The following is a 12,413-nucleotide window of genomic DNA, read 5'->3' on the forward strand; positions in this document are numbered from 1 at the left end:
TTATTTTTAAATAAGATGCATAGTTTACGGTCTTTGACTTAACATGAGACCCACTTTATTTTTCAAGACAATTTAGTCATTCCTTTCCGTCTCATTGTAATTTAGGTACCCTAGTTGTAAAAGAGTGAGAATTCAAGTACTATAGTTATAATTTACCTCAAAATTGCAATATAGCTTTCTTTTAGTAGTTATCATAAATCAAGGAAAGAATAAAACCTAGTGGGTCATATGTCTAAAGCTAATTTTTATTTAGTTTAACTTTCAACCCATTTCTCTCACTTTCACTCACTTTCACTCCATTTTCACATAAATTCTTTCTTTCTATCCATCCATCTTCCTTTCCAATGGCTCTAAGCAACAATGTAATCGGAGCGATAAACTTCGTGGCCATGCTCCTCTCAATCCCGATCATCGGAGCCGGGATCTGGCTAGCAATGGAGCAAGACAACTCCTGTGTCAAAATCCTACAATGGCCAGTCATAATCATCGGAATCCTCATACTCCTCATAGCTTTAGCAGGATTTATAGGAGGGTTTTGGAGAATCCCATGGCTCCTCATATTCTATCTAGTAGCTATGCTTATACTCATAATCTTGCTGACTTGTTTAGTTGTTTTCATCTATATGGTTACCATTAGAGGTTCCGGTCATCTTGAACCTTCTAGAGCTTATTTAGAGTATCGGCTGGAAGATTATTCCGGTTGGCTCCGGCGAAGAGTTCAGAGTTCTTTTAAATGGGATGGGATTAGGAATTGTCTTAGTTCTACTACTTTGTGTTCTGAGTTGAATCAGAGTTTTCGGATGGCTGAAGATTTCTTTAATGCTCGGATTAATCCTTTGCAGGTAATGATTCTTTCTTTTCTTCTTTCAGTTCTTGGCATCTTATACATTTTTTTATGGTTACAGAACTTTACTCGTTTTTACGGTATTGCTAATAAAGTTCAATCGATGCCTTAAAATGATAGATTATGATCTCAATATAGAAAATTTTAAAGAATATATGATATTTTAAGCAATTTTAATGCTTTGATTTTTCGTTTTGAGGTGATTTGGGTGTTGTTTGGTTAGGAGAGAAAACGACTTCAGAGAAAGAAAACTACTGAAATGGTGATTTTGGAAGTTAAAAAATGAAGTTTTACAATAAATATAGTTGTAAACAACTTTAATTTTTTAACACTTCAATTTTTGAAGTTGTTGACAATAATTTTGAGGCGTGGCTGAAGATATTTTTGGGAAAAATCAATTTTTGGAGAGAAAGCTACCGAAATTGTGATTCTGGAAATTAAAAAATATGGTTTGATGGTAAATGTTAATCAAAATATTTTTAATTGTTGAACATTTTTATTTTTGAAATCGTGGTCATTGTAAGGCGTTGGTTTCATGACTTTTGACGACCTCAAAATAATAAATTATTTTTGTCATTTAGGTGTTTTTTTGGTAGGAGATACTCCCTCCATTCTTAAATAAGTGTCATTTTAGAGTTTTTCACACAAATTAAGAAACACAATTAATATGTACTTAAATTAATAAATTTACATGGATTAACTAAATAAAAATTATCGGTTGGAGAAAGAACTTTGAAAGCTTAAAAAACACATAAATCAAGATAAAATTTAAATTCTTAGACTAAAAAACTATACTAAATTTTATTGAAAAACGAAAACGACACTTAAAAAAAGAACAAAAACAATTATCTAAAATGACACTTATTTGAGAATGGAGGGAGTATAAAGTAATTTTATAGTTAGAAAAAGCTATAGAAATAACGGTTAACGACGTCAAAATGAAAATATGCAATGATTAAGCATTTGTTTGGGAGTTTGGAGGTTAATGGAGGTGAGAGTTAAATGAGGTAATGGAAAGTTCAAAATTAACCTTGTTTGAGAGTTTATAGGATGTAAATGAGGTTAAATGTTTAACCTTGTTTGGGAGTTTAAATTTGGAGGGGAAGGTAGGTTAAATTTACTCTGCAGAGAGAAGAAATTTTAAAAAAGTTTACGTTACTCCCATTAACCCCCAATTTGGAGGTTAGAGGAAGTAAAGATTTAACCTCATTAACCTCCATTTACTCCCAAAAAATAACTCCCAAACAAGGTTAACTTAATACTTAACCTTCCATTACTCACATTTACTTCCATTAACCTCCTCCCAAAGAAGGGCTAAAGTTTAGAATCTCATTTACATTGGAGCTGCATTTTTTATTTTCCAAAATTACGAGTTCATGAGTTTTTTTTCTTTAAACAATTCACTTTATGTCCTCTTAACTAAAAAAAACTTAAATTACCTCAAAACAGATAAATACATAATTAATTTTTTTTTTAAATCTCATTAATTCTTGAAATTTTCTATTTTGAAGTTATCAACTACTACCTCCGTTTCATATTATATGTCTTTCTAGTGATTCTTTTTTGTTTCACTATACATGTCATTTTATATGATCAGTACACGTTAAGTCGTCTTTTTTCCTGCTATAAAACATGGGTTTATGAAAATTAATTAGAATAATGGACTTATTATAGAATAAATAAATAGTGGAATCAATAAATAAGGGGTAATAATGTCTTTTATTTAATATCTTTAATTTCTATACAACTCTTTAAAACGACATGCAATATGAAACAGAAGGAGTATCATTTTGAACCGGTAACTCAATTTAGCGGCCATAAAGTTACAAACTGTAAAATTCAGTGATTTTTATGCTACGTTTTGAAATTTAATAGACAATCGTGAAAATGAGTAAAGTTTAGTGACCATTGTATAATTTACCCAATTAACTAGATCTATTTCAAAACAGTAGTATAGCGATAAAGATGATTGCTTTGTAATTGCAGAAAAGAATATGTTATTGATCTATTTTTGACTGTAGAATCAAATTAAAGAATGTTAAAGTTGAGAAAAGATTATGTAAACCATGTGTTAATCTTTGCTTTATGATTTAATGGTGTTCAAAACTTTGATAATTATATTTTACGACTTTAATTTTTAAAAATTTTTATTTTGACATCATTTAGATGTTATTTAGTTAGAAAAAAAAATTGAATTTTTAGAGAGAAAAAACTCAAAAATATATTAGTTTTGGAAAAAAAAATGTGGCTTTATGCTAAATGTCGTTCTAAACAAATTTAATTTTTAAACATTTCCATTTGAGATTGTTAAACGTCATTTTGATGCGTTAGTTAAAGTTTAGTGACCATAATGTTAAAAATTGTAAATTAAGTGACTTTTATATTATGTTTTATAGTTTAGTGATCATACCGTGAAAATTAGTAAAGTTCAGTGGTCAGGGTTTTAGAACTTGTGGGCAGACCTGGCAATTATCGTGTTAGATTCGTGCCATTTTCGGGTTCGTGTTAAAAAAAGTAAATTCAAACCCAATCCAAAAACTTTCGTATTACAATCGTATTAGCTTGTTTGGTTTAGTGTCGATTTCGTATCGTGTTTTCAGGTTACATATAATTTGTCATGTGTATATATCAACGAAATTGTAGTATTTTTAAATACTTCATGTCATTTTTATATTAGTATATTAACGTTGACTATCAAAAAGTCCGCTAATATCATGTTAGAGGTCATATAATGTGTTTATAACAGTTTAGAAGGTTCAAATCACATTTGAAATTAATAATTATAATTTTTATTATCTTTTTTAATAAAGTGACGTATAAAAATACGAGAAAATATAATAATAATTTTATATATTCGTGTCATTTCGTTGCGTTTTCGGGTTAGCATATCAATCCTAATCCAACCCAAAATTTTGTGTGTCAGTTTCGTGTTAATCCAAAAATTGCATGTCGATTTTGTGTCGTGTAATCGGCTCATGTATACTTTTGCCACCTCTACTTATGGGTATAAACGTGTCTCATTAAATTTGAGCGTTAGAAACTTAAATAGAGGACGAGAGTTCCTTGATATTGTACCGACTTGCTCGTTACTAATGAACTAAATGTTTTTTCTTAGTCATCAATGCAAGTAAAAAATAGCCGAACAACGTAAATCTCTTATTCTTCTGATTGCATATTTAATTCTTGTTCCGCTTATCAACCCTATTATAATCAATAACGTATCCAATTCCTAACAGTCAGGATGCTGTAAACCTCCGACGCAATGTGGGTACACGTTCGTGAACCCGACATATTGGATAAGTCCGATCAACAATGCCGCGGACAGGGACTGCCTGAATTGGAACAATGACCAAAACCAGCTGTGCTACAATTGTGATTCCTGCAAAGCTGGGCTACTGGCTAATATTAAAAAAGAATGGAGAAGAGCTGATATAATACTGCTGATTACTCTTATAGGTTTGATATGTGTTTATTTAATAGGTTGCTGTGCTTTTAGGAATGCCAAAACTGAAGATCTGTTTCGGAGATACAAGCAAGGCTATACTTGAAAAAAAAAAGGTCTCGGTAGTGCTAGGTTGGAGTAGTAGTTCACGTTGATTGTCCGGTTAGAAATAATGTCCGTGATAGTACTCTGTAAATTAGGAGGAAATCAGATAAAAATTATCCGATTTTGAAATTGCAAAGAAATCGGATAAAGATTGTCCGACTTCTTCACATCGCACGTAACCTGAGCAATCATTCTCGGGATACGGTTTTGTCCGTCCGACTTCCTTCGGAAGTTGTTCCAAAAGCAGCACGGAACCGTGCTGCTTATGGATGGGACAAGACCGTAACCCGAGCATTATTGCTCGGGTTACGTGCAATGTGAAGAAGTCGGACAATCTTTATCCGATTTCTTTGTAATTTTAAAATCGAATAATTTTTATCCGATTTCATCCTAATTTACAGAGTACTATCATGGATATTATTTCTAATTCGACAATCAACGTGAAATAATGCTCATCCGGAGCATTTATTCAATTAAATATGTATTTTATGACCTTTTTCTCGAATTCAATACTACTTGATGTCCAAATTTTTTTAGTGATGGGTGTTGTGCTGCGGAAAGTTGTCTTTTTTGTAGAGTTCTTATTGTCGTGTTGTGTCCATATTGGAGTATTATTTCACGTTGATTGTCGGATTAGAAATAATGGCTCTGATAGTACTATGTAAAGTAGGATGATAAAGATTATCTGATTTTGAAATTGGAAAGAAATTGGATAAAGATTGTCTAACTTCTTCACATCACACGTAATCCTAGCAATCACTCTCGGGATACAGTTTTATCCGACTTCCTTTGGAAGTCATTCCAAAAGCAGCTGCTTTTGGATGGGACAAGACTGTAACCCGAGCATTATTGCTGGGGTTACATGCAATGTGAAAAAGTCAGACAATCTTTATCTGACTTCTTTATAATTTTAAGATCGAATAATTTTTATTTGATTTCATTCTAATTTACAGAGCATTATCACGGACATTATTTCTAATTGGACAATCAACGTGAAATAATGCTCCAATGGAGCATTTATTCAATTAAATATGTATTTTGTGATCTTTTTCTCGAATTTAATGCTGCTTAATGTTCAAATTTTTTGAGTGTTGGTGTTGTGACGTGGAAAGTTGTTCTTTTGTAGAGTCGTTGTTGTGTTCACATTGGAGTATTATTTCACGTTAATTTTCTAGTTAGAAATAATGTATATGACAGTGCTTTGTAAATTGGGATGAAATCAGATAAAACTTATTCGGTTTTAAAATTACAAAGAAGTCGGATAAAGATTGTCGATTTCTTCACATCGTACGTAACCCGAACAATAATTTTCGAGATTCGGTTTTGTCTGACTTCCTTCGGAAGTCGTTCCAAAAGCAGCACGGTTCTTTGTGCTGCTTTTGGATGAGACAAAACCGTAACTCGAACATTATTGTTCAGGTTACGTGCGATGTGAAGAAGTCAGACAATCTTTATCCGACTTCTTTATAATTTTAAAATCGAATAATCTTTATCTGATTTTATCCTAATTTACAAAGTAGTATCACGGATATTATTTCTAAACGGACAATCAGCGTAAAATAATACTCTAATAGAGCATTTATTCAATTAAATATGTATTTTGTTACCTTTTTCTTCAAATTAATATTTTACTTGATGTTCAAATTTTTTGGGTGTTGTGCCACCGAAAGTTGTTTTTTTCTTATGTAGTCCTTGTTTTGTGGTGTTGTGTCCACATCGTTAGTCAGAGGTGTTTGACGAAAATCGTAGGCTGCCTCTTCTTCCAAGACATAAAGGGCCCTTTCTAGTTTTATCACAGCTTGCATTTATTACTACTAGAAAGCATACAAAATCTCTAGGAAGAAACGACAAACTTAACCCTAATCAAAGGAAGTGTTGATTTAGTTCAGATATTATTCATTTTCACCTGTCTTTTCTTTTTAAGGGGGTGAGTTCAGCATCTCGAAACACTTCTAGTGAGCTCCTATGCTACTTAAACTTTACATAGTTTACACTTTTATATTTAAATTATATTTTATTTTAAAAATATATCTAAAATAATGATAACTCGATAATTTAGTATATTTTACTTAATGATCTGTCAACGCGAGTTGTATGAGTTAATTACATCAACGATACCTAGACTTTACCATAATTCATACTTCGGTACCTAAATTTTATTTTATCCTAAAAATATAACACAAGTAAAGATGACTGAAAATTTTAGTTCATTTGATTGCTTAGTGACCAGGTAATGTGAACTAAACATTGAGACTCACCATAAACTCAATTAACATAAAATTACAATACTGTTATATATATATACAACAGTATTGTAATTTTATATTAATTGAGTGTATGGTGTGTCCCAATTTTTAATTTAAAATGGTCAAATTCGCATTGATCGATCATTGATCAGTCAAATGTACTAAAATATTGAGTCATCTTTGTTTGAGGTGTATTTTTTGGACACAATGAAATCTAAGTACCAAAGTGTGAATTATGATAAAGTTCAGATACCATTAGTGTAATTTACTTGTCAAAGTCGTACCGGTAAAATATACTAAATTGTCCGATCATCGTTACTCCAGGTATAGTTTTAAAACAAAATGTAATCTAGGTACCAAAGTGTGAATTAGGGTAAAGTCCAGGTACCATTGGTGTAATTTACTCAAAAATAGTATAAATAGTTGACTCTTAGTGATTTAAGGGGTAAATTACACCAATAGTACTTGAAGATTACCTATTTTACACTTTGGTACCTACATTACATTTTGTCTCAAAAATATACCCGAAGTAATAGTGACCGGACAATTTAGTAAATTTTACCTGTAAATGATCGATCAATGCAAGTTTGTCTGAGTAAATTACATAAATGGTACCTGAACTTTTCCTAATTCAGACTTTGATACCTGGATTTTTTTTGTCCCAAAAATATTACTCAAGTGAAGGTGACCAGATAATTTAGTACATCAGATTGGTTAGTGACCAATCAACGAGAGTTTGACCATTTTGAATTAAAAATTAGGACCTACAATACACTCAATTAACATAAAATTATAATACTAACCTTTAATATATATGTAGAGCTAAAGAGTACTATTGTATATGTTAATTGAGTGTATGGTGAGTCTAAATTTCTAATTTAAAATGGTTAACTCACGTTGATTGGTCAAATATACTAAATTATCGATTCATCTTTACATGAAGTGTATTTTTTGGACAAAATGAAATTTAGGTACCAAAGTGTGAATTAGGATAAAGTTTAGGTACCAATAGTGTAATTTACTCATCAAACTCGCATTGACCGGTTATTGACCGGCAAAATGTACTAAATTGTCCGGTCATCGTTAGTTCAGGTATATTTTCGGGACAAAATGTAATCTAGGTACCAAAGTGTAAATTAAGGTAAAGTTCAGGTACTATTGATGTAATTTACTCGTGATTTAAGAGTGACTAAGATATATCATCTCTAACAATACTTCTTATATCCGCTAGTTCCACACCATATGAATTGTTCGTTGGTAGGAAACCCGTGTTTTCATTTATGAGAGTATGGGGTTGTTCAGCCTTTGTCAAACGCATTGCGTCCGACAAACTAGATTCGAAATCTGATAAATGTTTCTTCATTGGTGTTGGCCCAAAAAATAAAATAATTATTTTTATGTATATAAAATGCTTGAGTTGTGTTTTTAGGATATAGTTTATATTTTCTAGAAAATAATACACGTGTAAGCTAACCTTCAACCCATGAGAGAGTCCGACACCACGCGGGGCGTGTCCTCAATACGCAGCGCGTAAACAAGGCGTCCGGAGAAATCAACGTCAAAAACTCAAATACGCAGCGCGTCCTTCACTTTACGCGGGGCGTACTTTCTTACGCGGGACGTACTTGCCAATACGTCATGCGTAAGACGCATCCGCAGAGTGTTCCAAGATCAGAAGCTCCAATACGCAGGGCATATCCACCAATACGCAGGGCGTACTCCTTCACGCGGGACGCGACACCAGAGACGCCACGCGTAACAATCATCAATGAAACGCACAAGGCCCATGAGCCACAACACGCAGGACGTAGTAGGACATACGCAGGGCGTATCGTCTCGTCCGGAAGCAGTCAACGGCAGTTGAGGAAGTTAAGTTAGTTGCTTAGTTAGTTGGAGTTAGTTGAGTTAGTTGGTGATGAAAAGACCAAAATACCCTAATACCACTAAAGAATTACCAAAACGCCACTTAAAAATACTATAAATAGACCCCCTTCCATACACTAAAACACACACTCAACACACAACAAAACCCCTCTCTAAAGGTTACTCTCAATGCTCTCTTTTTAGTTTTTAGTTCTTAGCTCCTAGTTTTTCAAGTTCTTCAAAGTTCTTCCTTTCGTTTTTCGTTTTTCTTAGTTTTAATCCCTCATTTAGATTCCTTTAGCTTCAATTCAAGTTCCAAAGCCTCTTTTCAAGTTTCTCAAATCAAATTAGTGTTTTTAAGTCGTTACTCTGCTCAAGTTTTCAATTAGAATTTCCTTTCTAAAGTAATTTTCCAGATTCATCCATCCTTTTTCAAAGCTCAATTCTGTCCATTTAAAGTCATTTTTTGCTTTCAATCCCTTCGACAAAGTTGTTCCTAACGTCCTGAAGTTCGATCTAGTGTATTTATTTGCCCAATTCCGTGCCCAGAAACTCTAGTTACAAGCCGATCTCTCCAGCCCAAATTCTTTTAGACATCCTGTTTCCGGAATTTTCCAGATTCAACCAGTTATTTTCAATCCTCAATTTCATCTATTTACGATTCGTTTTATTCTTCGATCCCTTATACAAAGTTGTTCCTAACTTCCCGAAGTTCAATTTACACTATTTACTTGCCCAATTCCGTGTACTTAAGCACTCCAACCAAGCTCCCCAATGACAAAGATTAAATCTGCCCCATTTGCCTACCAACGTTTTGCCATTGCCAAGATCATAGACCGTACGTGTTGGTCCCTTATAAGGTAGCAAGTATAGTTCCAAGGGGGGGTTAGGAACTATTTAAACTTTTTCGCTATTAGGGCAGACTTCTTTTTCTAAAGAAAACAGTTTCAACAGCAGCGCTGAGTAAACAGCAAGATACTGGCTTAGTCAACTGGTGACTAGGTCAGTTTCTTAGCTTGAGTCAGGAGATAGCACTTAGAGTCTATTTCTGAGCTCAGACGTTCAATGCGCACAACTCAACTTTGACCTCTTTACTTGGTCAGTTTTGATTTTTTAAATCAAGCAATACAAATAAGGAGTTAAGGTAAGAAATACTTCACTCAGCAGATTTATCCAGGTTCGGCTTCTTCTAAGCCTACGTCCTGTCCCCAGAACACGTTCCGAGATTTCAAATACTCTACTGAGCTCTTTAAAGGTAGAGCCTCAAACCTATTACAATATCAGCAATTGAGTATGACAAGAGTACCTTCCTCTATACTTCTACTCAATCCTATTCTCTTGCTGAGTACTTAAAACCGAGTACTCAGCCTCTCCTTTCTATCTCTAGAAATGATAAGTGTTTTGTCCTAATACAAAGATGTGCTAAGACACTTTAGACGATTTAACAATCACTCTAGACTTTTACACAAATATAAGAAATTGTAGTGTAAGATTTGCTTTGCTTCTTGCTTGCAGAACTTGTGTAGAAATTTGGTCAGCGTAACTGCTTGATCAAGTTCTGTGTAGAATGAAGCTTGTGATGGCACTATTTATAGAGATGTCTGGGCCTCGGTCATTTCGAATTTCGAAATAGCCGTTGGAGGGAAACGGATATATATCGTTGTCATCCTGACTTGCTCAGAGCTCTCGGCCAATCACAATCGTGTATCTTCTGTCCTCGGTCAGCTCAGCAGATGGTCTCTCTTTTTATGGTAAGGTCAACTGGACAGCATACTGTGTCGTCTGAACTTTTCCAAAAGAGGAAACACTTTGTCTGGAAGTTTTCCTTCGCCAGCTGCTGTCTTGTACGTTTGTCGAGACTACTCAGCAGCTTCATCTTGAAGTTGTTCCCGAAGGTCTTCTAGATCCTTCCGTTTGCTGGTTGCGTTTTGTTTCAAAACGGCAACGTCTTGACATACGCGGGCCGAGTGTACTGAGTTGTTTGACTTGGGCCTTGGCTTCCGTATTGGGCTTGGGCCTTCCAATCCTTATGACTTATAACATTTATAACTCAACATTGAACAAACACATTAGTAGAATAAATTAAAGCATTTAAACTTAGTGTGTTTAGAATATGTATTTTGGATTATACTTAAACAATTTTGTCAAATCAAAATTATGTGGCAAGGTGTTTCAATAAACTTCCCCATTTTGATGTTGGCAAAACTATTCAGCAAGGAACTCAGTATGAGCTCCCCCATGATAGTTGACCTAGTATATTTTAGCAAACTCCCCCGTAAGGGTTGAGCTACTAACTTAGTTTAACTTAAAACATTTAAAGATTTAAATGAGTAAGTCTGAGATCAGTTTTCAGATATAGGTAAGCTATTTCAACATATTCTATTTACTCAGTGTAAAGCGGAAGGTTTAGTCATATAGAGCGCGCTGAGTAATTTCTTGTTCAATGAGTTCTTATCAGAATGTATTACAAGCACATAGGTTAATGTCAAACATGTTATCAGCATATGATTTAGTCAAATAATTTTACAAGTGTTAAACATAGCTGATTCAATTGAAGATACTTAATAACTCAGTATTTAGCAATATATATATCATAACTTAAGATTTGAAGATGATGAAGATAAGGATATGATATATTGATGGAAGTCATTCATTACACAGCAACACATAAAAAGATAAGGCAACAAAAGATTACAACTGTATACTGAGCTAGCCTATCTATTTCTTTTTCTTGTGTTGTGAAGACTAACTTTGCTCATACTGACGTCGCTCATGCTGAGCTCTATCTGCTTGCGCTTTCTCCCCCGTTTTGTCAACTTCGGGGAGCTTGAAGGCATCAGTTAGGACAGCGCGAGTCAGTTCCTGAGAAAGCTCCTTTAGCTTCTCAGCGCTCTCATTAACGCCATCAAAAATGGCAACTCCATCAGCTGAGACCTCTTCAGGTATTCGGAGATCAGCAGCACTGATCATATTGACACTATAAGCTTGAGCTTTGGCTTGCCAGATAAGAGCTTCAGAGAGGCCAGCAAAGATTTGGTGGAATGTCTTCAAGAGAGCTGAGTCATAATGATGACGTTGGATATTGTTATGACGGATGTGGTTGAAAGATTGTTGTGCGATGGACAGCAATTCATTCTGCTTCAACGCGTCAGTATCCATCTCTTGCTTATTTAGATTAAGCAGTCTTATAGCCTCACCGATTTGCTCTACTGAGCACTGACTGTATGACACCATTTGCTCGTTTGTCTTCAGTTGCTCAGTGTGAAGCTGAGCAAAGAGCATTTTGAGTTCAGAGGAAGTGGCGTAGTCAGTGTTCACAGCGGACAGCTTCTGGACTTGGTGATGGAGAGAGTTCAGATGTTGAACTATTGTCAGTTGTATCTCTGCCAACTTGGCAATGGAATCCTGCTTAGCTTGCTGGGCTTGGAAGGATAAGACGACATTCAGCAGATCTTTAAGTCCCTTAACTTCATTGAGAAGCTGAGTGACCTGAGAGAGCTGGGTAGTCTCGAGAATAGAAGAACCAGCAGCAGGAGGAGTGGAATGTTGAAGATCTCTGATCAAAGATTGCACTGAGTCGATAATCTTCTTGCCGGACTCAGTGGCATTCAGATGGACATCAGTATGACCAGAAGGAAGTGGAGTGAAAGGTGTACCCTGGTCAGTGACTGGAAGAGTTTGCTCAATCTGCACTTGAGTTGGAGGAAATGTTGATTGATCGGTAGAGAGTTGAGTTATGGAAGTTATAACCCGAATACTGTCTGTGCTGACGGCAGAAGAATGGGGAGTCAGCACCATGCTTGAGGAAACAGCATGAACAGTAGACGGTTCAACCTGACTGGTTGAGGTGGAAGAAGTGTGAGGGTCGGCATGTTCCCACTGAGAAGAAACAGAGGCTTGTTTTTCTAACGGC

General features: G+C 34.7%; 1 protein-coding gene across 1 annotated transcript; it reads left to right on the plus strand.

Moving 5' to 3' along the window:
- The first annotated feature begins 263 nt into the window (after positions 1 to 263).
- On the plus strand, positions 264 to 4,569 carry LOC136233065 (protein TORNADO 2). Its single transcript, XM_066022608.1, has 2 exons — positions 264 to 842; positions 4,081 to 4,569. The coding sequence occupies exons 1-2, from the start codon at positions 345 to 347 to the stop codon at positions 4,390 to 4,392; spliced, it is 810 nt and encodes a 269-aa protein (XP_065878680.1). The 5' UTR covers positions 264 to 344; the 3' UTR covers positions 4,393 to 4,569.
- Positions 4,570 to 12,413: the final 7,844 nt, after the last annotated feature.

Source organism: Euphorbia lathyris, chromosome 6 (genome assembly GCF_963576675.1).
Source record: "Euphorbia lathyris chromosome 6, ddEupLath1.1, whole genome shotgun sequence".
NCBI lineage: Eukaryota > Viridiplantae > Streptophyta > Magnoliopsida > Malpighiales > Euphorbiaceae > Euphorbia > Euphorbia lathyris.

Coding starts and splice junctions, on each gene's coding strand:
- LOC136233065 (XM_066022608.1), top strand. CDS start 345: ATGGCTCTAAGCAACAATGTAATCGGAGCGATAAACTTCGTGGCCATG. Junction 843..4,080: donor CTCGGATTAATCCTTTGCAG/GTAATGATTCTT, acceptor AATTCCTAACAG/TCAGGATGCTGTAAACCTCC.